Here is a 27,873-nt window from a genome sequence, read left to right on the forward strand (position 1 = left end):
CCTTACCGACTTATTTCTGTGTCGGGTATACGAGTATAAATATTTTTATATGTTATAGATGCAAAATATATCGATAAAAGTAGTAGCAGTAGTAGCCTAGTAGTAGCAGTAGTGGTGGTGGTGGTGGTAGTGGTCAGTAGCTGCAACCCCAGGCTCAGCTGTCTGTGAACCCAGTGGACTTCAGGCTTAATTTCCTCATCTTTTGCAGTCTATCATCCTCACTCAGGGAAATAGGGAAGTAAATGAGAGACGTTTACATGGCCAGGTTGTTGAGTTCTCTGGTTATGTCAGTGCCACCATGAAGGCGTCTTTCGCCACACTAAATCGATATGAAAACTACATAACTATCATCCAAGAAAATGCTAAGCTTTAATATGCAGAATAAATCACTAAGGAAAAGATGCTACCACGTCTCTTATGCCAATTGAAATAAGGTCCTCTGAGTCACATTCTAGTCATATACATGTACTTATATCCATAAGGCTACACATTGGCTAGAGAAGCCAATCCCCGAGGTGTAGGAGTTCGTCTACGACACACCAACCAAGGGATGATCATCAACAACCCTTAAAAACCACTGATAGCTGTTGCATTTACTGTTATGTGCCTTGAATATCATATCCAGGTCTAGTGTGATGAAAAACGCGGAAGACAGGCAGAATGGTGGCCATGATGCTGGTGAAATTTCCTTTCGCAAACTGAACACTACACTACGAGTATCGAATTTACACACACCGCAGCACAAAGATTTATCTACTCAGCCACCACCACCACCAAGCTATACTCATCCTTCTGTCTGCTTCCTGCCCATATTACTCACTCTATTACACTGTCATGCTCCTCCTCAATATGTTTTCTCGTCACACTCATTATTCATCTTCCTTCCAACGTATCCTCTTCCTCATCTTCCCTCTAATCACGCTCATCCACATCCGACCCACAAAGCCTCCCTTCCCGGATTGTCCATAGCATACCTTCTGTGCACCATTACCACACCTAGGTAAAAGATAATTAATTTCACTCCTTCACTGCTTCTCCTTCCTTATTACGTTCTTCTTGTATTTTTTCTTCCAGTTTCTCTCTCACTTCTTCGCAGTCTGCAATTCTTCCTTCCTCCTTGTCCTCCTAAATCATTTGCATCCTGTGCCTCATCCTTCACCTTCCCCCCAGCCGCCCTCCATCACTTCCCTCTTACCCATTACCCATTCATCCATCCATTAATGTATGATTGTAGACCCTCATTTCCAGCTTATAAATCAGTTCCCCCTCAACCCAGGTTATGATTCATGCAACCTACCACTCACCAATTCTCCCTTAAGCTTTCAATTACGTCATCTATCCATCCATTTTCTAACCACTCCTCTACTCCACTAGCACTTCTTCACCACCCACCCTCTCTTCATGCATCCCTGTACTCATCTTATCCTTCCCATTTGTCTTTTTCACAGGCCGTCGCTCTTCCCCTCTCCCTCCCCTCACCACCAAACCAATTTCCACCCATCCTTTAGCCTCCATCCATCATTATCTGTACCTCTTCCTAAACCACTATGTCACCCTACTTCTCACACTCTCACTCACCTACCACAAGAATTTCCCTCCTCCCCATCTCCTCCTCTTCTTCCTCCTCCTCATGCTCCTCCTCCCTCCAGTTACACACACACACACACACACACACACACACACACACACACTATCTCTCTACCCCTTCCCTCCACTAATCAACAAACCATTTCCTATGCGTCTGTTACCACCAAATCATCCTTCAATCCATGTGTATATAACCATACTATGCCTCTCCACCTCCCCCTTCCCTGCCACAAAAATCCTCTCTTCCCTTCCCCCATTCCTTCCTCCACCTCTTCACCCCTTCCAGTTACAGGCACTCCTCCCTCACTCACTCCCACTCACCATCAACCATTTTCTATCTGCCCATTATTATCCAGTCATCATTACCTCCCTTTCCCTGTCTATAAAATTAATTACTATGCACCATATAACCACAGTTGCATCTATCTTTCTCGTCATAAACTTGCCCAACCCCCTCACCTCTCCCTTCCCTACCACAAAAATTTCCTCTCCCCTCCACCATCCTCCTTTTTTTTTTTTTAATACAATTACAGACCAGAGGAAGGAAAAACAAAAGAATAAACAAAGTAATCCATAAACCTGTCTACAAGTGTCCTCCATTCATTTAAAAAAAAAAATCTGTAACAGTTGGACTTAAAACTATTATCGAAACAATTGAGTGTTGACCAGAATATTCTATTGTCATTAGGAATATTTTAATAGTTTGGATGCTTGGTTGTGAAGAGAGTTTGATTTAGCGAGATTAATTACTGCTTTTTCATGGTTTCTAGCAAGTTTAAAATGGCTGGGTGATTCAGGTGATTTTAATTTTAAGTTAAAGTTACATGCTAAGGACTTTTGGGTCAACCTCCTTCCCTCGTCACCATCCAACCATCATTGCATCTGTCCTTCTATCCATAAAATTGCTGTCCCCCTCCACCACCCCCTTCCCTACCACAAAAATTCCATCTCCCCTCCACTATCCCTCCATTTCCTCCTTCCAGTCGTGCATGCACCTCCCAGTCCCACCTCATTCACCATCCAGCCATCATTGTATCTATCCCTCTATCCATTAACTTCCTATGCCTATCCACTTCTCCCTTCCCTACCACAAAATCCCCTCTCTCCTCCCCATTTCCATCCTCCTCGTCTTCCTCCCTCCAGTCACACACGCACCTCCCTTCCTCCCTCCCTCCCTCATCACCTCCCTCCCTCCCTCCCTCCCACTCTACTTTCCTCCCTGCCTCCCACTCATCATGCCATCTATCCTCCCCCCGGCGTCTGGCTGTCACAGTGCCTCACCTCACAGTGTCATTTGCCACACCACATCCTCGACTACTAATAGCCCCTTGTCGAACACCCTCCTCGCTCCCTCACCATTTGTCTACCAGGAATGACGAAGAAGACAGCACAGGGAAGGAAGCAAGATTAGGGTGGCAATATGAGAAGCAGAAAAAAGTATAATAAGTCAAATCTGAGAAACAGAAATAAAAAATGACTGTAAAGGCTAAGTGATGGTCAGAAGAAAAAACTCCCCCAAACAGGCTGGTCTGTTCTCATTGTGGTGTTAAAATGAAAAGGATACAATGGGTAGAAAAGTAAATAGTATAATGTGAATGTAAGAAACAGTCCCACGGCAGCATAACCGATGACAGTACTACTACAGAAGAGAGAGAGAGAGAGAGAGAGAGAGAGAGAGAGAGTGTTATACACAAAAACAACGACCAACGAATTAAATAGGACAGCCTGACAGGGTACTAGCAAGTCCATTATCCTACACTTCCGAATGTACTGTATATAGACTAACACCCTTTTCCTGAGGTCCAGTGCCTTACATATCTCACTGACATATTGGCAGTCTGGTATTAAGCAACACCACAGTCACGATGATACCACTACGTAGGATAATTATTGCACAAAAATCAATAAACATAAGCGACAGAGCAACTTGGAGGCGTTTTGTCTGAGGCTACCCTTTGCGGAATTAGGGCGTCGGGCTATACATAGATAGATAGAGCGATTTTTTTTTTTTTACAACAGAACTGAATTATGATGAAAAGAAGGACAGGGAAAAATTATTTTTATTCATTCGTTTCACTGCTTGGCTTTCTCTTTACTGAGCGAAATCGTCTGATGTTAGCTAAAGATAAATTCTAGGTCCACCACCAATCAATATATGGTTATTAGGGAGTGTTTTTGAAGCATTTGTCTGGTAATATTTCTCCAGCTGGGCAAAATATCGTGTTCAAAGCAGGAATATAAATGCCCCAGTGCGCTAATTTCATCCTGTGGTGGCCCCAGGATTCTCTAAAACGCGAGCATAGAAGACTGCAGGCTTAAGTTGCTCTTCTGCAGCCTCCCATCCTCCTTATGGGGGATATGAAATTAACTAAAGGGCGTTCATATACCTAAGCTGTCGAAATGCTCGGCTATATCGATGCCACCACGTGAAGGCGTTCCTCTACAGGACCGTTGATCTAGGAGACAAGAAAATGGCAAAAGGAGATTCATGAGTGAGTGGGGGAGAGGGGTGGTAGTAATTCAAGCCGACTGACTCCCTAGATAGACAAAAGGAAGTTGAGGTATCGCTTTCCTCTGATCTTATTAGCGGCAAAGTTCATATTCTCCCCATTGTTCATTGTGTCGGGCAGGGGGGAGGGAATACAGGGTGGCAGGGGATTGGGGGAGAAGGGGAGCAGGGGAGCAGGAGATTGGGGGACGGATGAGGGAGGAAGGAGCTGGAGGAAAGAAGGAAGGATAAACCCCAAGAAGGAGAGGTGGAGTGGGAAGAAAGAGTTGGAGAAAGGATGAAGGCGGAAAGGAGATAGGAGGATAAATTCCGAAAGGGAGGAGGGGGGGTGAAAGAGTTGAAGAAAAGGAGGGAGGATTAGCACATCGGAAAAAATGAAGGAAGAGGGCGAGGGGGGAGGAGAAAATAGAGGAAGGCAGGAGGACAAATGAAGAGAATGTGGTGTGAAGAAAGAGTTGGAGGGAAGAGGAAAAATTAAAGCAGAACAGACCTAGAAAAGGAAGGGAAGGGAGAGAGGAAAGTGAGAAGAGAGAGCTAAAGGAGGCAATAGAGGAAAGAGATGGAATCCAGAAGGAAAATACGAGAGGCGAAGGGGAAGCCTGAGGGAAGATTCTCGATGAAGAAAGGAAAACAAACCCAGAGGGAGGGAAACATTGAGTGAGAGATTAGAATTTGGATGAAGGAAGGAAGAAAAATTCAAAATAAGAAGAAAGGAAGGAAGAGGGGGAGGTGGATGCAGGAGGGAAGAGTTGAAGAAGACAAGGCAGAGGAAAGTAGGAGGACAAACCCAGAGGAAGAAACGATAAAAAGTGGGTGGAGTAGGAGAAAAGAAGAAAGGAGGAAGCGAAGAGCATTAAATCAAAGGAAGGAAGAGAGGGAGAGTGGGAAGTGGAGGAGTGTGCCTGAAGTGGAGGAGGAGGACGGGGAGGATCAAGAGGAGAGGAGTCAAAAACAAACAAAAAGAAAATGCGAAGAAGCGGGAAGAATGTGTAAGACAGTGAATATGTAAGGAAGTATAGGGACGCAAATACTTACGGGAGGACGAAACAGAAGAAATAAAAATATGGCCAAGTTTACGGTACACGTGTTGGAGTGCTGGATGAAACAAGTGATTACAATAAGACAGAAGAGAACGATCCAAGATATGACCAGGGGAAAGTACTGTAGATGTATCTATAAAGGGTTGCTAAGGAAGAGTGGAGGGAATGGAGCACAATGGGGAGCAGCAGACACCAGTTAAAGTATTGTGGGAAGGTAGAGAAACGTAAGACCATTAAAAGGATTTGGTACTTCTTCATAGACATCTTCGAAGTTTATGAGAAATATGAACTGTCACTCAGTCACTGCCTCTCCAAGAAAAGTAATTTCCGCATTCACCTTTCTCAATGTACTACAAAATCTCCGGGTATATGTGTGTAGTACTGGGTAGGGTGGGACTCCTCCGGTGGCAGAAAGTAATGTCCCTCCATCACACAGATCAGCTGCCTTATAGGACCCGTAACACATTGCTCCGGCTTCTAATGCTAAAGAAGTCTGTAGAGCTACCCACTAGTGTCTTGTATATGAGAGCCAGTCTTGACAATAATTGATCGCTTTTCACCTAATGCCTTATCGCTACTTTCGTTCTCTTCCAATTTTGAAAAGGCTGAACACGAGACTACAGTATGAAAACACAAGCAATAAGCAATATGGACTTGATTAAAATTTATATTACAGTACATATTTAAATACGTGTTGGATGTTAAAGCTGATTTAGGCAGTGCATACATCAGGCTCGCTGACGGACTGACTCATTCCTATATGACTGATTTACTTCAAGATATGTCAGAACCATGTCACAGATAATAATTCTTGTTTCTTCACCCAGCATAAATGAATGTCCGTGGAAAGCTTAACTCTGTCTTCAAACCGTTTAGTAAACATGCAAAGAGAATATCAGCTAAACTGCTTACATACTAACCTGGTAACTGGCTACTCAATAAGTCTATGATTTATAAAGGGCAGTGTAAATGTATACTGCACACACTGATCCAGCCTAACACAATAGACTCCATGACGCACTTCATCCCGCCCTCTCCTCCTCCCTTCCCAGACTAAAATTTTTCTCTGTCCAGATTGAAATTCAAGCTTTATATCTGCTCTTTGTCTCCCTTGAAATACGGTATCTTTTTTCTCCTCATCTATCACGGGAGATAATCGTCGCCTGGACCGCAGACCGCCAACAATAGTAATTAACACCGGCCGCAGGTAGCCCCACCGCCGCCCTCCCTCATACACACATTTTTTTGCCTTCTTCCTTCCTTTATTTTATTTCTCTTGTGAAGTGCGCGAGTCACTGTTGTTCCTGGGTACCACATGACCAAAAATTTTCCATGGGCTGTGTTTATAAAGAATTCCATCTAAAATCTGCAATAAACAAGTATCTAAGAACTGCTATAATTATTTTTTTACTCAAACAGTCACTCTACAGTAGCTTGGTTGTGACGTGTTCCATTATACACAGACGGTCAAATGCATAACCTAAGGGTTGAAGAGTTAATAAATACACGCCCAGGTGTTGAATTCGTTAACTTACTTGAGCATTACCGTTGCATAAGATTGGTCATACTTTATTCTTACTTATAAATCTTCAAGCACTTCGAAACCAGAGTGAATATTAAAGTGAAAAAATACAACGATGCAAAACTGTCCCTTACAATAATTCACCGAAGCTTTGGTATGATAAAAATTGATTAAGATCTTATATGAATGCTTCCTTTGAGCTATTATTCATGAAGATAAAAAAAATTGGCAGTGGAAATGAGTGTGATGACCAACGCTTCTTTGAGCAACGTTCGACGAAGATTGATGGATAATTGGACACAGCAAGACAAGTACTGTAAAATGAAAGGAAATCAGTGCGACCAAGAGTAATAAACTTGTCACAGTGGTAATAAGTTTTTCTTCCCTCACTTTCTCGCAGATTCACATACCACATCGGATAGCGTTCATCTTTTCCTTCCACACCTTCTCATACACTGAAATTCACTCACACAAACCTTTCTGAAAATAAAATGTAACCATAATTTAAACCCTTTCTTCTTCTACCCTTTGATTACTTTATTTTCTTACTTCACATGGTCGTGGATTATCAAATTCTTTATCTTATCCAGCCTGCACGACACAGATGCCAGTATTCCTTAGCAGTTTCAGTTTCAAAGCTCTTACCCTCATTTTATGGCCTCCTGACTATTTTGGAGACCATATTGTATTACCTCAGTTTCTTCAAAATCATCATCATCATAATCATCATCATCTTCTTCTTCTTCTTCTTCTTCTTCTTCTTCTTCTTCTTCTTTTTCTTCTTCTTCTTCTTCTTCTTCTTCTTCTTCTTTTTCTTCTTCTTCTTCTTCTTCTTCTTCTTCCACTTTTTCTTCCAACCACTTTTCAGTTTGTTAATCCGATTCAGTCTAGATACAGTTGTTCATTGGGCATCTATCCCTCAGACTCTTTGTTTCGTGTTTTTATTTTTTATTTTTTTTTTTTTTGCGGTTTTATGGAGTCAAAGGTCAAATTATTCACATAAATAAATTTAGGGATCTTGTTTTCTCATATATACATCATTAATCATGGCAGTTTGCACAGATATACATAATGGCATTGTAGATGTGTCAAGTCATTGCGTTCCATGGGAAAGGTAGCAATCTTTACTTTGCATTCAAGTCACAGTAGAGTTGCTCACTAAACGCACCTTCATGTAATCTTCTTCCAGTCCCTGTATTCAGTCTTTTGTTCCGTATCAAAGATTTCGCAACATGTGCCAATTTTCTACTTAAGCCACTCTACTCCCCACTTACTCTTCTCAGTTACATCCCTTATGGTTGCTGCACCTACGTACAAAACAAATTCAACAAATACTCATATTCATAAAAGTACTAACTGCAGATCTCCTGTTGTAAGGTTGTAGGCTTTGGAGAAAATTCGTCAGAAACCATATAACAAATTAATACAAATGATAACTATGTACCTAAGACGTGGCTAGAATCAAACAACCATGGTACACAAAACCATGTACGGCTTCATTATCGGAAAATGGCACCACAGACTGCTACAGTACTTTATTGTTCCCGCCTACAGCACTAATCTGAAATGTATATTCCATGATTATATAGGCATAGTGGATATACACCTGCATACAGCAAACTTAATCTCCCTCTTAGCTAGGTAAATGCTCGTATGTATGCAAATCATGTAAAGAACTAACTTTCGACTACAAGAAAATCTGCAGGATTTAATTTACGTTTCACCTAGGAAGACCTCTTTAGGAATAACGCACAGTGAACACAAAGACTGCCTTAAATACTTCGCCCAATAGGTCTAACAGCATTATTAAACCCAAATAACAAGCTAAACAGGTTCTGATCCAGTTAACAGGTGTGCCAAGGCCTCGACTAATATACAAGTAAATCACTTGGGATATTTGTTATGGAAATAAACAATTTACTTTGTTTATTTAAATCCTTTAGCGGACATAACAGGTGAAGAGTCAAATTAATCCTGGGTATTCTTTATGCATAAGGTGTTTTCCTCCACGTTGCTAAAGGCCACGCTGTTTATTCTTAACTTTCGACGCAAGTGTGTATTATCACTAACAAAATATCGCCGACAACTCTCAGCCAGTTTTGTGTCCTTCCTTCCGTATATTGCATTCCTCCCCAAACGTGAGTTTCCTTTACTCTCATGGCATTTTTTGTGTACTTCATACTTACTATCTCACAAAAACGTGTCATATAGCAGTTTCCACAGTCACAACCAAGAGAAAAATGTCGACAAACTTTTTATTGCAAAATTATTTGGAACAGACGACTGACTCCGCGACGACCTACTTTTGCCGGAGCCACAGCAGTGCAAGGCGGCCACACAACCCACCAACCAAACCTATTGTGCCTGGACTTAGCTGTCTGTTGCCGGCTTGGGTTTCGCCTCTAATGGACAAGACAGCTGATACCCGAGCGCATTGTGTATCATGACCAGTGTTTGGGTTCGCGGTTTATAATGGAAGGCGGATATTATACATTATCTTGTATGTATCGTCTTACTTATCAGACTACCAACCCCAGATAATGTCTTATTCCCTTTCTGCATCTAAAGTGACCGCTGAGGTATTCGTTTGTTGTGTGTGTGTGTGTGTGTGTGTGTGTGTGTGTGTGTGTGTGTGTGTGTGTGTGTGTGTGTGTGTGTGTGTGTGTGTGTGTGTGTGTGTGTGTGTGTGTTTGATAAGTAAAACGTACTGTTTTCCAATTTAAATTAAGATGTAGCAATGTGCGTAGCTTCTCTATCATGTGAAGTTAATCCTTTCATGAAAACAAGTGAAATAAGAGATGCGATCAGTTTTAAAAAAAAATAAATCATGCTATTAATTTTTGTGTGATGATTTAAGAAAAGGGCCATAGTAGAGGCAGCCATAAGACATCACTGCATGGGTGTTAGTGACAGAAAATGTGGTAATCAAAGACAGAAAGAATCTAAGAACAATAAAATGCTTGACAGTAATAGCTTGTTCAGTTTATTCGAGGTTGCTCAACTGGAGGGGTTGAATATTAGGATGCTCAGCTAAATTGAATACAACTGAAAGAAACAAGTTAAAAATATTACTATGTCCTCGGACTGAAGTAGTGCATATACAAAAATAGATGATAAATATTTAAATCGCTTCTGATAATTACACAGATACAAGCCATGGCCATTCATACCGCTGCATTCTTTGTATTTCTTTTAGCTTCCAGGTAAAGAAAGCAAAATTCAAACCGACAGATCAAATTTGGTGATTTCTTTCATTACGTGCAAAGTCCTGGAGCTATAAGTTGTGTCGGGAATCAGATAATCCCTCCCTCCCCCAGACTACTTTCAGCGCAAAAATTAGGAGCCTTTGTTACTTGGACTGCCAAACTGAGAAACACGTAGCACTTTATACTCGAAACACTTACTCTTCTACTACGCCCCCCCTCCCTCACAGAGAGATTCATAAGCTGTACATCTGATTCTCTGCCTGGAAAATAGTTCCGAATCTGCTTTCACTCAAGTTCACTGGTTCTTCCTCCCATTATGGCCCCTGCAAGACCACTCCCTCCCGCCCTCCACCCTCCACTCAGAAAAAAAGTTATATTAAGATATTCTCATGCTATGTTCGTCTCATTCGACAGCTGCAGTAATACCTTGACGTTGCGGCAAATGAAGTACTGAAGCAATTTTCGTGATACAAGGAATCCGAACGGTGTACAATCTTTCTTACAGATAATAATTATGTTTCTTTGATTATGTTTAGTCACGTCTTTTTAAGAATGAATTTGGAAGAAATCTGGTGACTGGGTGTACTACGAGTAAAATTTGCTTGATTTTTATTAAGATTTCACAACACTTTCGCCCAATTTATCTTTTGCAACTCTTTCACTGGTATTATTGCACTTAACTATTTAATTCTAGCTAACGTCACACGATTGTCGTTTAGACTTAATTATTTTTTATTGTAGATAAGACGAGTTTCCCTGTGGCCTTTAGCTAACATTATATATATAGATCTGATTTCTTTACATTACACCTTTATCACTATCAGTTGTGGATATCATACTCCTTTATCTCTTTATCTCCTTTTCCTCCCTTGGCGTGCTCCTGGGCATATCCCATATCCATCCTTACGCCTGTCCCTATCCCTTCTCTGTCTCCCATTGCTGAATACTTTAGTTGCTTTGTCCTTATTTCTCTTCTCTCATACCATCTGTGGCTTCTTGATCATCATTACCTTCCTTTCTCAGTTTATCTCCAGTTTTACTTCCTTACTCTCCAACTAATCTTTTACCTGTTCTCATGCCATTTCTTCACTCTTCTCTCTGCTACCTTGCTGCCTCGGTGTTTTTCCTTTCCACCTCATTTCATTTCTTCCCCTATCTCACAGCTCCGTTCCTCCACCCACTCCCACCACTACGTCTTTCCTTCTGTCGACCATTTTCTCCTTTTCTTTTACTTCATTCTTCATTGTATTTTCTGTTCCATCTCTCTTGTCTATCCACACTTCTCCTCCCCCCTTGATCCCATACACATCTTTCAGCACCCTCCACCACACCCATTATTCCCCATCATCTCCCTTTCCGGTATTTCATTATCTAAATCCTCTCTCATTCCTCCTTTACACCTCGCTTCATCTTATCCCATTATCTCTCCTGTTTGCGAGGTACTTTTCACTTCTCTCTCTCTCTCTCTCTCTCTCTCTCTCTCTCTCTCTCTCTCTCTCTCTCTCTCTCTCTCTCTCTCTCTCTCTCTCTCTCTCTCTCTCTCCATTTCCACACCCTGCCCCACTTTTCCTCCCACCCACACCGCCCCTTCGCTACCATTCATTCCTGCGGTGAGGTGGGCGGGTTGGGAGGGCCCTGTGAGATGCTTGGAGTAAGGGACACCCAGGATGTGGCCGGGGTGGAGGGAGAAGACGGAGGGAAGCTGCGCAAGGGTTGGGTGGTGGGGTCGGTGGGGATCCTGTGTCGTGATACCTACACCTCCCTCGCCCTTATCGCATTTTTGAGAAGCTGCCCCCTCGTAGGAAGCTCCCTGGATTTATCGCGCCTCTCGTTGCGCAATGGTTTTGAAAGTCCTCTTGGTTTAATTCGTAACAATATGATATCCTTTTTTTTTAGTCTTCTCAGTCACACATGAATTATTTTTAAAGCTGAGGAAGGACTTCTCGACTGAATGGATTAGAGGCAATCGTCATTAACCCCTCCTGTACAGTATCATTCTCCCATCCCCCCAGCCGATTCTTTTATGCAGCCTATGGAGGACTTATAGTATACTGATTCCGGAACAGTCTCCATTAACTTTTTCACTATAATTACATTTCTGGTTCATTATTATCTCCGTCAGACCATTTTATATAGTTTAGGAAGGTCTCGTGTTGGAAAAGCATTAGTGAGGAATAAGTGACAAAATACTGGTAAACATAAGAACTGTTTTTCATATATGCGCTCTTGCTTTATCGGCATTAACACAGGAAGAATGATAAAGTCTGAAGCTTAATTCAAGGTATATTAGGAATACAAAGGAAGTGGGCTAGAAGTAAGAATTTTATAGTAGGCATGGGCTGGGATGAAGCCATATTTGTTTATCCAGTATATTCTTTAATTCTCATACTAGCTAAAGGAAAAAGATATGATTAGAAAAGAAATTATTTTTCCATGAAGATAAGGCAGCTGAAACCTTAGGTAACCTGACTCAAGATCCCCTCATCACCTACCTCCACCTTGTTCAATCGAGTAAAAAAGTTCGCCAAAAGTTCGCCTAACATTTCATCTCTGCGTCTTACTTTCCTCTGCTGGCTAATATTGCTTAGTGGAGAGGCTTGATATACATCTTTGCCCCTAAATAAGCTTCTTTGACACCACACGTCAGGGAGGAAATTGACCGACAAGGCCTAAGAGTGAAGTAAACACAGTGAAATGGTGGGCGATATTTTGTCCCCAACGGTACCTGACAGCACCCTGGACGGTCGCCTTCCCTGGGGTCGTTCCTGCAAAAGATCCCTACCAATTTAAATGATGATTCTCTCTACCTGATAACCAATACCACAGTTTTATTTATTTATTTATTTATTTATTTAGTCATTGTAGTTCTGAAGTGTTTGATACCTTATTGAATGGAAGACCAACCTATATACATGCCATTCTATTTACAGCTCAGGCCTCGGAGGGTTTATAAATTTGGGATGTGATGGCTATCGCTCTCAGGGGACCATCCAAGGTGCCGCCGTGTCCAAGAACTGAAGCCCCGAAGAAACTATAACTCGAGGCTCATTATCACGTCTCCGATAACAACGCCCACACCTTGGAGTTTTATTTTAGCATTTTTTTTAGAGGGTTATGGGAAGCTGATACCTTTTCTTGACGCCACAGTACAAAAAATATAGAGGTAGATTTTTTCTTTTAGAATGTGTGTGTGTGTGTGTGTGTGTGTGTGTGTGTGTGTGTGTGTGTGTGTGTGTGTGTGTGTGTGTGTGTGTGTGTGTGTGTGTGTGTGTGTGTGTGTGTGTGTGTGTGTGTGTTTTCTTGAAGAACCGCTGCATAAAATTGTTAAATATCCCAAACAATTCAAGACTCTGGATGTGATTGTAAGTGCAAAGTGACAATTAGGAAGTCGATCAAAGAAAAAAGACCCTCTGACGAAAACCATAACGCAAAACTCTTCGCAAAACTCGCCAGCAACTAATATGTGGCTTGAAAGGAAAAGGGGAAAAAATGGTGAAGAAGAAAAATTATCAAAGTTTTGGTGTGCTCTGAAATATCAAACCCTTTCCCGTCGGTTATAACAGAGAAAAACACTGGGAAGCGAACAAGATACCTCCATCCTTCTTATGTTGATAATGGAAGCCCTTGATTTCCGCATTTCTTGTTCACCTTTATAAAACGCCGTGGGGAAGGTCAGGGAGGACTTGCAAATATACTGCATCTTTAATACTTCCAAAAATTGATTAAGGATTCCTTGCTGGATGAAGAAGCGTGAATAATCAGTGAGAAAATATTGAAAAGGAGATTCACGAGAGCCTGGCTTGATACAATAGACAAACGTAAACACAAGATGAAATATTAGGAGAATGACCTTAATTACAGTCTGCTCTTAGCCTGAACATTTCCAGGCTGAGAAAGTCATGCGAGAGTTTAGACAGTCACCACTAACTCTCCCACGGTGGGAATAAGTCTAGTGTACTATTGTAACTAATATTAGACAGTTTTATTAATCTGAGTGTGAGTCGTAGAAGGGTGAGGAGGTTAAGTAAATATGACAGAGTGCTGGGGTGAGGGAATCAATAACTCTGCATAGAGGAAGGTGAACAGAAATATTTCCAAACTGTTGTAGACCAGTTGAAGATTCTGAGATTTTGTCTGTCACAAAATGATAAATTAAAGTAAAGGCAATCAGAGGGGAAGAAAATAGTCAAGAACACAGGTAGACACACAGAAAAGAAGCCAGAGAGACAGACAGATAGTCAGAGAAAAAGAGAGAGATAGATAGATGGATATATAATAGACAGGTCGACAGATGAATTAATCACTGAAAATCTTGAAGTTTCACTGCCAGATTCCATCAGATATTATTCCTTGGTAGAGAGAGAGAGAGAGAGAGAAACACTGGGGATCATGAAGCCTTCACCAGACACCATTCTCAAGAGGTAAGGGGAGCCAGGAAGCCGTGGTCTGTGCGGTGCCTCCAGACTGCCTCCCTAAACTCACTTTTACGTGTAAGAATTTGCTCTCTGGTTTCAACCTGTTGGACGCTAGCTCTATGATACCTGAGCGTTGCTAACCCGGATAAGGCGTAGTCTGTGTGTGTGTGTGTGTGTGTGTGTGTGTGTGTGTGTGTGTGTGTGTGTGTGTGTGTGTGTGTGTGTGTGTGTGTGTGTGTGTGTGTGTGTGTGTGTGTGTGTGTTTAAAGAAGGGAGACAGTGTTTGAGTATAGCAATGTGTATGTCGATATTTGCATAACAACTAGTAAGTAACTATCACTTAACTTAGAGTCCATGGTTTGTATTCTTGCCAGCCTCGATGGATAATACTCCTCATGCTATCATCATGTTAATGTTCTTCTGTAAGTTGTTCATGCAGCCTACATTCAAAATACGAAGGTCTAAACAACATTACACAAAGAATGAAGAGTTAAGTAAGATAATCACTGAGGAAAGAGTGCAAATAAGCTTCCGTTTCATGCAAGAATGCCTCCCAGTGGCTAATTCCTTCTTTTATTCTGGATAACGTCAGATGTTTATATGTTGCTCATAAAAAAAAAAAAAAAAAAAAAACACGGCTGAAGGGGTTAATGTGCATGAGTGGGGATAAGACTCCGACCTTAGACGCAGTTTGTTATTTGGAAAGAATGAGTACTGTGGGTTTGAATATGGTCTCTTTTCCACATAAGGTGAACAGATTTACTGTTGGACACAGCGAGCATTCGAAATTTGCCTTTCTGTTTATTCTGACATCCTCGCTTTAAGGAAGACCGATCTATTTGTGCACACTTGCTGATGCATTTGCCAGAGTTTCTGCTGTTTGGCCGCCAAGCATTAGAATGTATGGATGTGTCCAGAGGAGATTTGATAACTGCCTTCGTTAAGATAAGTGGTTCACTACTCTCTTTTTATTTGAAATTAATGATGTTTCTACAATTCACATTCATACACCATCGGGAGAAAAAGAAATTCCCAGCAATTTGTTAACTCAAAGTGCCTAGATACCATGAATAGCATTAGACACGAAATACGTATCTAAAGTAATTCCCATTATACTGGCCATTCACACGATGAACGAATGGTGCTACAGAGAAGTCTTTTTTGGCAATTGATGGTGGGGCAGGTACGTTTTCTGGGCATTGATTTTGTTGTCTACAGTATGTGTTTACAACTTCATCTGTACGCTTCACGTATCTTTAGTGTGAGGGAGTTTGCGTGTGAATTTATGTGTAAGTGCGCTTTCTTTTGTCTGTTCGTACGCGTTTTGTTTGTATTCAGTGATATCTCCGTAGGGTTTCTTGTACCATTCCCTGCCGTCACTTTTATCACTTTACTTCCTACCTCATACTCCTAAATCATTCCTTGTTCGCGTTCTCCAGGAGGTGACGTAGTCTTTAGCATAATTCTCGATTTACCTCCCTTTCTCAGTTAGACATTGGTCACTCTAAATATAGTTTGGTTTACACGAATACTCAGTGCATAATATGCACACATTTAGGTGTCACTTTCTTGAAATAAGAATCCTAAATTTTCCAATGCAGCGCAGTGTGCAAAATTTATTTAGATTTTTAAGGAGTTACTTCTTTACAATTTATGCATAGTTTAAGGAATCTAAATTAGACAATCTAACCTTTGAACGACGACGGAAAACTTAAGAACGTTCCTCCCTCTTCCGCCAGTAAGTTTTATTCAGAGGAGGAGTGGCCTCTCGTCATCTCAGTGTTAATCATTTGTGTTGGGTTACGAACATGACATTAAACGCGAGTGTCTGAGAATGGCCTCTCGCGGGCTGGTCTGTGGTGAGGGGGACATCTTAGGAGCACTGGAGCGGCACGGGTCAGGGTTCGGTTTACGGGCGCTGTTGACCACCCTCATCCCCACCCCACCCCACCTCCTCCATCACACCACCCTTCTCCTCTATTACAATGGAGGGAAGGAAGGGTGGGGAGGGAAGAGGGAGGGACAGGGGTGGCGCAACCGGAAATGACATTGGCCTGATCACGACCGAGGAGGACAAAGTAAATATAAACAAAGAAGCACAGCCAACTGACGAACCTGCTCTCACGTAAACCTAAAAAGAAGTAAAATGAAACTAGTTTTATATTTACAACAGGGCTAAAAGTGAGCTTAAAATTTGCATAAAAATTTCGATAGTAGGTTTTCAAACACCTGCAGGAAGTTCCAGTCGCCTAAGGACTGACAAGGAGAAGCTCTTATATCTGCCTGCCAACCCGACCTCAACCCCCCGCCCCTCTTACTCATACCGGGAACCAGGGTATATAAGGTTTTCGGCCCACCGCCTGTAATACGATATTTTCCGAATTTTTACTTTGCTTCATATCACATGGCGGCTGTGGTCGTCTGGAGAAGGAAGTGAGAAAAAGAAATTAGCTTTACCAATACTGTCGTGAACATACTTTCACAAACAGTGGTGTAAAACGATTCGGTACTCTTGTGTAGGTATCAGCCTTCTAGCTAGATATAAAAACCAATATACACTGATGTTGGTACACATAATCTGACGCAAATTGTCCAGTCGATCGGGACAGAATAAAAACTATATAAAAAAAAATTATATCGTTTCACTGAGTCACGTTCAGGGGATTCCGTTTCTCATTGCCAAGCGTAATGCTGGTGACAGCTAGCAACAGGATGCTCAGGACGTGGCTAAGTGAAGCAGAGACTTCCTTGCCAGTTTTTCATTTCAACAGACTCAAATGTACGATATTTATTACTATGCATTGAAGCTCTCTGCTGTGTTGTTGGTATATGACACATAAACAGAATGATGATGTTTATAGAGACCGGCTGAATTCAGATACATGTTGTAATATTGCCATCAGTATAGAGCTATGAATCTCTGCATGAACTTTTTGTGAATTATTCACCACAGACTAAAGAATGAAGAAAAGCAATGATGTAGGTTAACCTACATTAAGACGCCCTTTCTTCTCTTTCCGAACAGGATGCCCCTCGATACGCTCCTCTGACTGTAGCCTCAAGACCAAAAAGCAACGGAAAGCGAGGACAGCGTTCACGGACCACCAGCTGCAGACGCTGGAGAAGAGCTTCGAGCGGCAGAAGTACCTGAGTGTGCAGGACCGAATGGAGCTGGCGGCCAAGCTCAACCTGACAGACACCCAGGTCAAGACCTGGTACCAGAACAGACGGTTGGTGGTATAACATTTTTATATTTGTTCTTGAACAGAGACATCCCCTGGGTTAATACTCGTGCCGTCTGCGAGACCTTTAGCCAAAATCTCTTTATCCCAGTCTGTTCGCGTTTTGAACCGAAACAGGGATTCGGATTCGTAGATACGACGATTACATGTCCCAATCTACGGGAATGTTTTGGTGCTTCCCTTGTCAGTGACACAAGCAGTTGCAGGACACTTGACATTTGAGGTGTCGCAGGTCAGGGCTGGGCCAGGATTAATCTCTTTCCTTCGACGATGCCCTGTGTAGTTTAATCATCTTCCTGCCGTCGAATCAAATCAGTTTAAGAGAAACCCCAGTTGCCGAAAGGGTTAAAAAAAAACATGGCTGTTTCTAATCCTTTCAGCTCGATAAGTCTTCATTAAACTGTATACAGTCTTTGGAGACACCAAGAATTAATTGAAAAGGAAGCCATTGGACTGAGGAGAGTAAGTGCTGAGGTGACCCGTGCAGCAGGTCCCACAGCAGTCTCTACTCCGAAAATTCTTCCTTAAACTAAATATATTCTTTTACAGACAGTATGAAATAAATGAAAATGAAGTTATGGGATGCAAGAGGTTAAGTGCTAGGGCGACAAGCGCTGCAAGTCCCAAAGCGCCTTCGCCATGTGGTCGCGACGCCTCTCATAAACTAGGTTCAGGCAGAAAATAACACTTCTCATGCTCACCCAAGATGAGAATCGAGATATGCTGGCGATAACTGGCGTCTGGCTGCGCTAACCCGATGTGGCGCGCCCTCACACTCACTTCACGGAAATTCACACACACATCTCCTTGGACTTATGTTGATCACTGCACTTCCTCAGCTTCGGGATTTACAGCTTCATGGAGTCGAAAATTACCGGAGTCACTCACATCTGTATAATAATATTTGAGTCGTATTCTAAATGGCTTTTGGAATTTTGTAACGCCTGTGGTTAAGTGATTCATTCTGCATATTGCACCTCAGTATCATCTTGTACGTTACTGATACAAACAACATCGATATTAAAACGATACGAATATCAAGTAAGAGAATGTTAAGATGTAAAATACCTCATAAATCAATAAGGAAAAGGTGCTACGAAGCCTCATGTGCTACCTGAAACAGGTCCCTTGCTATCTTGAGTCCCCCTGTCCCTGTTTGTGTTGGCACGCCCTCGGTTTTCTACTCGTATCATGTCATTTAGAGCCACTCATTTCGGATCCCTTCCGTCAGTCTGCTTTCACCTGATGGAACTGGACTACTCCCCTAGCTGGAATACTGAGTCGTGCTTGCATGAAATTCAATGACCTTAAGTTAGGGGAGAGGAGTACGTCCCTCTGGTTACTAGATTAATAGACTTTCCTAAGTTACTAGCTAAATGAGTCCTCCAGAGTTACTAGTTAAATCAACCCTTCAAAGTTACTATTAAATCGACCCGCCAAAGCTACGATTTAAATCGACCCTCCAAAGTTACGAGTTAAATCGACCCTCCAAGGTTACGAGTTAAATCGACCCTCCAAAGTTACGAGTTAAATCGACCCTCCAAGGTTACGAGTTAAATCGACCCTCCAAAGTTACGAGTTAAATCGACCCTCCAAGGTTACGAGTTAAATCGACCCTCCAAAGTTACGAATTAAACCGACCTTCCAAAGTTACAACTTAAATCAATTCTTCAAGCTGACTACACTTAACCATCAACAGAGCTGAACGGGGTTGATGTTCTTTGCCAGGTTAAGGTAAAAGCACTATAGACGGTTTCCGAACGTTTAATCAAGAAAATTCGCCAGTCCTGCTGATCAGCTTTCACTTATCCGAGCTGAAAAGATAGTGGGAACAAAAAAAAAATAATTAAATACGCCTGGGACGTAAAATATATCCGTAATCTTTGAAGCTTTGCACGACGTAGAAGTCCTGTAGATTATATACTATTTACCGTAATCTATATATACATTTTCTCCTCAACGGCTTTCAGTATCTATTAGCAGTATCGGATATCAAGCAAGCTCTTCTGCAACTCGCGATAAGGGATGGGCTCGGTAAATGGAAGCGAACCACTGTAATTACCCGACCTGCTCCCAAGTGAGGAGTGCGAGTGTTGAATATATCGGCCTGGAAAACTTATCACATCCAACCGTATCTCAGCCCCCAACGTGATAATTCAGCTGCCAATTTTACGAGGGGGGAGACTGTACAAAAATGCTGGGTTGCGGGTGATCACGCCCTGGAAAAGAGCGAGATGAGGTTACGAGATACATACAAATGCCGCGTAATATCACCCCACAATGCGCAAATAAATATCAGGTGGGGAAAAATAAAAATATGATGCATTCCGCTCCCCATGAGTAAAGAAACCCAAACAGCCTTACGGTGATGTGAATAATAACGAGCCAAGTGTAAATCATTCTGCGAGTACAAAGTGAACTCTAATCACAGGTTTGCTCATTGTGGAGGGAAGGGAAACGATGACTTGTGAGTCAACCACAGTCCCGAAGCCAAAAAAGAAATCTGTGTATGAGAAAACAATAAGAGTGTAATTTGGTGAAACGAGAGTGGGTTGGAGGTGGAGAGGGGCAGATGGAGGAAGGAGGGAGAGAGGTCTTGGTTCCTCTAGTTAAGTTAATTTGCAGTTGGCGTACTTGAAGTAAATCATCTACCAACTTCAACTTCCTGATTTTGCACTTCGAGTCTCACCCCGCCTATGAATCACCGCTAATGGCCTGCTATCATCCCGGATTTAATTAATTGGACCTGTAAACTATACTTAAGCATGCATAAACCGGCTCCTAATGCCAGCTCTTCTGCTGGTTGGATAAGAGTCTAGGGTTGGGGCTACTATCAGGTCTCCTCCTCCCATTCCTTTTTTTCCTGTTCTTTCTCCCAGCCTCCTCTTGTTCTTCGTCCCTTTCCTTCCCCTTCGTCTTCTTCACCCCTTCTCATCCTCATCCTCATCTTCATCATCATCCTTTTCTTTCTTCATTCCTCCTCCCCCCCATCTTTCTGCTCCTGTTCCTCCTCCTTTCTTCCTATTGCTCTTCTTCCATTTCCTCCTTTTTCTCCTCTTCCTTCTGCAGTGAATCAGGCGCTGGAGCGATAGAAAGCGAATCCAACAGTTGATTGCGTTTAAGCCTCCCAAGTTCTCGAAATTGGGTGTGTTGCGCTCCCCTCACCTCATCATCAGAAACACTTCACATACCAGATTACATCATTTTTTCTCGCTTTCATTTTTCAATTTGCTGGAGGAAATGAAGAACTGGTTACCTATTTTTCCAATTTTTTTTTTTTTGGGGGGGGTGGAGGGGGTGCATTGTTCCTCAGCACAAAAATTTTCACTTAATATGGCGGCGGGTGAGAAAGTTGTTCAACAGAAATACGGCTATATTTGCCACTGAGGACTGGAATTAGACTCCCCAACATAACAGCACCTTTGGCTTTAAGTACCCCGATAGAAATAGAGTCGGCAGTGCTGTTTACGATCCGCCTTCTGAGTCACGTTCTAAGTTGAGAAGGAAAGGGTTGGGACGTTAAAGCTCTTGAATGATAGTTTAGCCCCTTCTCTGTGGTACTTGTGAGGGACGCCTTAACGCGGTGGCCTTGATGTGGCCTGGCAACTCTGCTACCTGGTTATACAGTCGTCTCTCAGCTCTCTCCCCCTCTCCCCAGAAGGAGGATGGTGAGCTGTATGAAAAGGGTAACTTCAGCCTACAAACCACTGGATTCACGTACAGATGAGCCTGGAGTTGAAAATGCTACTACTACTCCTCGTCACTACGGTAACATACTTTAATTTTTATCTTCGTTACTCTGGGATGATTTCATATTGATTAGGAAAAATTTTTTAATTGGACGGGTTACCTATAAGTTTCACTAGCCTCTTCAGTACGAGAGGGCTTTACTGAATTGTAAAATCGTCTGGAGTAGCAAGAATAAAGTCAAAACTAAGTCGTCAGGGTGAAAGAGATAGTTGAATACATTCTTCAGTCAGTATTTCAGCAACAAACTTGAATATTTATTTTGTAGCTACTGAAGTGGTTAATAAAGGCTGCATCATCTATAAAATGAGAACAGAAACGGCATAGATTTTGCTGTAAAACATTACTATATCCTGAAAAAGAGCCAAGTGAGTTGAGATAGCTTATAAGGGCGTACAAATACGGATGAAGATGATCAGAAACGGGTTTGGAGGGAGTGAAGATGGCTCAGAGGTAGGCTACACAACCGAGTCAGAAAAAACAATCGCTCTAGTTCCTCCACTTTAACTTGGCAGAGACTTTCGTCCTTTTGCAGGCTACTTAGCATAGCATAGTGACAGAATACGTCAATATTACAGCTCTACACCCTTCCCATAGCACTCCATCCTGACTAGCACAGTTTTCTGTTAATTTTTTTTGCAACATCTCAATACTTACGATGGAGGTATTGCAATTTTAGGTCAAGTTAAAATGGACGGCGTATAAAGCTCGTGTCTGTGAATGACTGCTTAGGCCAAAACACACGAAAATAGGCAGAAAATCTAAGGAGATCTAAAGGCAGTTGTGCAGAGCCAAGACCCCTTTAATCGAATATTTCCGAAACTGAAGAACACAACATAAATGCACTTATAATGTCAATTGAAACCCTCTGCAGCCACAGGCTGTCCTCTCCCACGCGCTCTAAGAGATCACCTGCAGAATGGTAGCGATTTTGGCCCTGTCTAATTAGATCCAGACATCAGGCCGCTGTTACCCCTGGAGCTCCCCGATGGTTAGTCTCATTAATTATATGTATTGTGGATAATACGACGCTAATAGACCGCGCGGTGGGAGTTGCCGGAGCCAGGATTTCCAGTGAACGAAGCTTTTACTTTCAATCGCTACCACTGACGTCTATCAATATACCTGAAGAACCTGACTAAATGACTAGTATAATGTGGGAGGCAGATCCTCGTTTCAGCTCATCTTGTAGCTACCTAGGACTCGAGTGTGGTGCAACGCTGAGGGTCTGGCATCGCGCAGCTGGCAAGGGAGAGTCCCGGCAAGGCAGGTACTAATCATGTTAGTCAGCCTGCCGATCCCCGGGTATTAGGAGCTACTCAGGGGCCATGAATCCACACCAACTTATTTATGCTTTCAATTGCGCGGCCACTTAGCAATTTATTCCATCGTACGGGTGAACGATTGCATCTTGTCTCGCGAGGGTGCTTAGCTGGCTGGGCTGGGTTGCCGCTAGGGAGGTAGGAAAGGGGACACACACACACACACACACACACACACACACACACACACACACACACGCTACAATACGCTGCTTAGATGGGGTTAGCCATTTGTTTTGACCGGGATAACAGTATTCTCCTTCGTCGCTGTGAGGAGCTAAACTTCAGGCAACTTCAACAGGGCTTTAAGTAACAATCCAATGAGTTTAAGATCCCTCAGTAAATGCAAGAAAGTGAAAAGTCTTGTTCCTTGCACTATGATGATGACTTTTCTTTTCTGCTTTATTCCGGTCTGCTGGTGTTTCACCACTGCTTCCATCTGCTGTTCACTATACCCTTTTTACTCTAACTTGTCCTAAAATTGCCATTCGTCCTTCTGGCATGCAGAATAAGAGATAAACACTGGAATATGATGCTATTCACGAAGAGGTGCAATGGCAAGATTGTTAAAGGATCAGTGTTGTCTTTTTCTACCACTGAGCTACGTGAAATATGCTGCAAAAGGACGAAAATCTGGGCCAAGTTATGGTAAAACGAGTGTAGCTACTCTCTCTCTCTCTCTCTCTCTCTCTCTCTCTCTCTCTCTCTCTCTCTCTCTCTCTCTCTCTCTCTCTCTCTCTATCTATCTATCTATCTATCTATCTATCTATCTATCTATCTATCTATCTATCTATCTATCTATCTGTGTGTGTGTGTGTGTGTGTGTGTGTGTGTGTGTGTGTGTGTGTGTGTGTGTGGTCCAATGAAACCGAGTACCACAAGAACAACAGTCCACTCACTAGTTATCCTACTCAGTGAACACAGCAGTGAGACGCATCTTACATTGTGCAAGGCTTGATGTTGGTCCCATTCTGAACTGCAAATCTGAATATGAGTACCAGTTCGCTCCGGACACTCAAGCCAGTGGTCGGGATCGCAGTCACATTCCACAGTAGCAAACACATCACTCCCTTCTTGTGTCTCCTAGTGAGTGCATTGGTAGTGGATTTTATGACAGAAATTATACTCACATAATGAAAGTAGTTATTTTGAAGGTATCTTTTCTGCCTGTCCTTGACCCTCTTCATTCACTTAAGCATGAAGGGCTCCAGGTCTGGCCGAAAATGTTGCATCTTCACAATATATTTCATCATGTGAATAAAATTTCAATGATTTCAGCTATTCACAGCACTGTCTAATCATCTAATCTAGGCCTAGTGTCCTATTTCCTTTTTATTCCCTACCTTAAACTTTCTTAAATATTCTTGAGTTTACCGAAAAACTTTTACCAGACCAATTTGTGGTGCAGCGAGTCCTAGTTATTAAAAATGTTGAAACCTTTTTTTTTTTACTTAGTATCGTTTTAGTACATTTCGACACAGCAAACTTTATGTCCTGTTGTCATTCATCTGCCATAAAACAAGCTGCACTCTGCCTTATTTATATGGAACGAGGGGCGTGAAAGCAATTAATTACAATAATTGATGTTTTTTGTAACATGCAGGGACGTTCTCTATTCACACATTAAATACAACGCAACCTTCTGGGACTCAGCGTTTGATTATAAGCCAAATAATTTATTTTAAAACATGAAACCATTTACTGCGATAGATGGTAATCATAAAATCACCAAATTGACGCTTGGTGGCCTAGTGGGTTATGGTGCTCCATCCCAGATAACCTTACTGGTCGAAGTCCGAGGGATGATCGGAGTTACCTGCTCATATAATGCTGGTCAGGGGCAGTGGTTGGTCCCCGTCGCCACAAGTACCTGCCATTCCTCGGGTCCAAACGCTCGTGATGGGCCAATAAAGGACTAGATGGTGACTGAATGGAGTACCGGTATCTTAATTATGAACACTACATTATTACCTAACAGCATCAGTAAAAAATGACCTTGAGGCCGACCCCTGACGTCTGTCTCTGAGTGGATAAATATAAAACCAGAGTCAGTGATGAACATAATGAAAGACCAATAACTTGACACTTATCTGTTCGTTCCTCATTTTCCATCATAAATCCTCCTAAAAATCATCGTATTTTGCTGAGTTTGCATAACCTTGAATGGGCTGACCCGGAAGCCGTCATAATTACGAAGATGTGTGATCTAATTATCCACTCTTTGTTCTGGAGATCTTGCAATTTGTCTTTTTCTTTTTCCATTCTCCTTTTCTTCCCATAATTTATGCATTTCCTCACCTCATACTTTCAATCATCTCGTCAGGCAATTGTTTCTGGGCGAGAATATTTTCCTCAACCATCAAAATTAATGTACTTACTGTCATATCAACTCTTATAAACTCACCCTCGATACTTCTTCATTTAATCCAGCAATTATTTTTTCCACCTGCTTATACATTGACCTCAGCCTTCAATAGTAAGCGCTCACTGAACATCGCCTCTGTCTCTATCCATGTGCATGCTAGTAACATTCAATATCCAAGTTGCAAGATTGAATTGAAACCCGTGACGGGAAATTATGTGAGCCAATATAATACCTTCAGGAAATCCATTATACTTGTCCTTAATAAGAAATCTTTCCCTATTGCAGTAAGTTGAGAGTGTGTGTGTGTGTGTGTGTGTGTGTGTGTGTGTGTGTGTGTGTGTGTGTGTGTGTGTGTGTGTGTGTGTGTGTGTGTGTGTGTGTGTGCGCGCGCGCAGTTTGAACACCGGAGTTTGTAATTGGGCATCATACATTAAATCCAGAGTGAAAAACAAAAGTAACTTAACAACTGCCTTTTACAGCTTCTGTATGAAGAGTTGACTAGAAGCTTAGAGTGGGCTTTGTGTGTGTGTGTGTGTGTGTGTGTGTGTGTGTGTGTGTGTGTGTGTGTCTTTTTGTTCTGGCGCACTGTAAGTACAAATGTTTTCACAGATCAAACTATCCCATTTCTATATCCAACTAAATTTACTTCTGTTCCTAAGTTCACTTGATTTCAAAATATTTTACTCAGTACCTTTAATTTGCATCCCTTCCCAAAATCGTTCTTTTACTTGTACTGAGTGTTACAGAAAATTGCACTTGTACTAATCTTCAGAAATCTTTATGTAACAGAAAGCATGTCAGGATTACATTTAGCACATCATCATCCCTGTGCATGATAAAATAAAATTGCTTAAACAGTTGGAAATTTTGTAAACGTCTCTAAAAATAACATTACGGAAAACTCTCATGCAAAATTTTATTCGAATATTTTGTTACGCACACTGATAGTCGCACCACATGACCCTGTTCTAGACTACCTATGTCCTGTATTTGCCTCATGCGTTTGGCTCCTCCCTCAAACTGTGCAGGGGTTTAGCGATAATCATGAAAATTGTCTTCGCTTATTAACCACCTATTACTCTACCTTATGGACCATTCAGCTCGGGTGGAAGTAGAGGGTCGTCACGATGTATGGTGAAGGGAGGGTAAGGTAGCCGTGGGGGTATTATGCAGATCCGCCCTAACCATTTAATTCGGGGGACCCCAGCCCTGAAAAATTCCATATGCAATTAAGTGTTTACCCGGCCCGAATATTGGTTATTTTTAATGGAAATTCGAAGGGAGGGCTGTTATTATTGTCAGCACGCTGTGAAATAGAGGCTGATTGGGGTACAAAAAAAATACGGAGAAAAATTATTAGCCAAGCTACTCCCCCGAGCCATCGCTATTTCCCAGCATGACATCATAATATTATCGAGGCTGCAATTACCACCGAAGACCTCTAGTTGTTACGTTATTTGGTCTCCGATAAGATGGGGCGATAAGAATTGGCCTTTTTAACATAATTATCTTACGGTTTGAGGACTTAAGGAAGGAAGTGAAGGGGAAGAGTAGATGGGAAAACCAAGTGAGTGCAGATGTTATGCGTAGGTGTCGGTGTGGTGGGTACTTGTGGGTGTGGTGGAATGCATGTGGATGAGGTGGGTGAGGGGGTGCAGGTGTGGATATAATGAGTGTAGGAATGTGATGAGTGAGTGTGGTGATTAGGTCCGGGTGTGGTTGGTGGGTGTGGATATTGTGGGTGAGTGTATGTGTGATATGTGGGTGTGACGAGTGAATTTATGTGTGAGCTTGGTTGAGTGGGTGTGGGTGTTGTGCGCAGGTGATGCCGTAAATCATGCTGTTAACTTATTATACAGTCGGCTAATTAGTTACTAGGTCGACAGACACTCAGTTAATCATCCAGTTCATCAGGGATCCACCAAATCTGCAAGTCAACTGACAGGCCTAGTTATAAAACCATTTAACCACACCACCACAAGGCCATTCCATCGTGCTCACTCATAAACATTCAGTAAGTCAAAAGAAATAAAAACCCTTGATTTGAATTCATTAGGACTGATAATCTGTTTACTTTCATCCTGGCTATAACAACACACCTATTTACTGAAGCCTTCCCTCACTGTAAGTATTATATCCACTGTATCACCTTATCATTCACCACCATATAAACTACAGCGACTCATCATAATCACCAGCACTATAAACCCTGTCATATTTAGCCTAAATGCCTCTGTGATGGATACCAGTGGCACCATAACTACCATCATCATCACAAATTGCCATAGTTCCATAATCACCACCACGACCACATCTGTCTGCTTCACCACTGTAACTACAATCACAGGAGCTACAGCATTAGTTTTGAACGGTTTTTGTAACTATCACTACCACATTTCAAAACTATCACACACACACACACACACACACACACACACACACACACACACACACACACACACACACACATACACACACACACTATGCGCTGTCATCAACACCACTTCTGCAACTATCACCACCACATTTCACTGCTATTTTTTCCTCATTACTATCACCATCACAGACTTTCGTTGGTACTAGTCTCAACACACACACACACACACACACACACACACACACACACACACACACACACACACACACACACACACACACACACACACACACACACACCCTTGTTCACTCACCCGCCACACCACTTACAGGCTCTTGGGTAATCACCGGCAATAAACTGATATCAGCAATTAATTATGGCCGTCACTTGTCCGGTGGGGGGCCATTAGACGTGATTTAGGTGGGGCATTACGGGCCGATTAGCAGCATTACCAGACACGGGTTAATCTGGTAACTACCGAATGGATAACTTTTACATGTATAGCCTAAAGCAGTGGGGAAGGAGAGGTGTTTTGCTCCTT

The 27,873-nt window shown here is 42.2% G+C and overlaps 1 protein-coding gene across 1 annotated transcript in view; it reads left to right on the forward strand.

Moving 5' to 3' along the window:
- Nucleotides 1-27,873, forward strand: part of LOC145389708 (uncharacterized) — an 82,813-nt gene that overhangs the window by 36,840 nt on the left and 18,100 nt on the right. The window contains exon 2 of the mRNA XM_080264913.1: nt 17,305-17,509. Within this exon, the coding sequence (XP_080121039.1) occupies nt 17,305-17,509 (205 nt within the window). The remainder of the gene's footprint in view (nt 1-17,304; nt 17,510-27,873) is intronic.

The sequence above is a fragment of the Coenobita brevimanus genome, chromosome 14, assembly GCF_032717465.1.
Source record: "Coenobita brevimanus isolate Jiangsu-jjx chromosome 14, ASM3271746v2, whole genome shotgun sequence".
Taxonomy (NCBI): domain Eukaryota; kingdom Metazoa; phylum Arthropoda; class Malacostraca; order Decapoda; family Coenobitidae; genus Coenobita; species Coenobita brevimanus.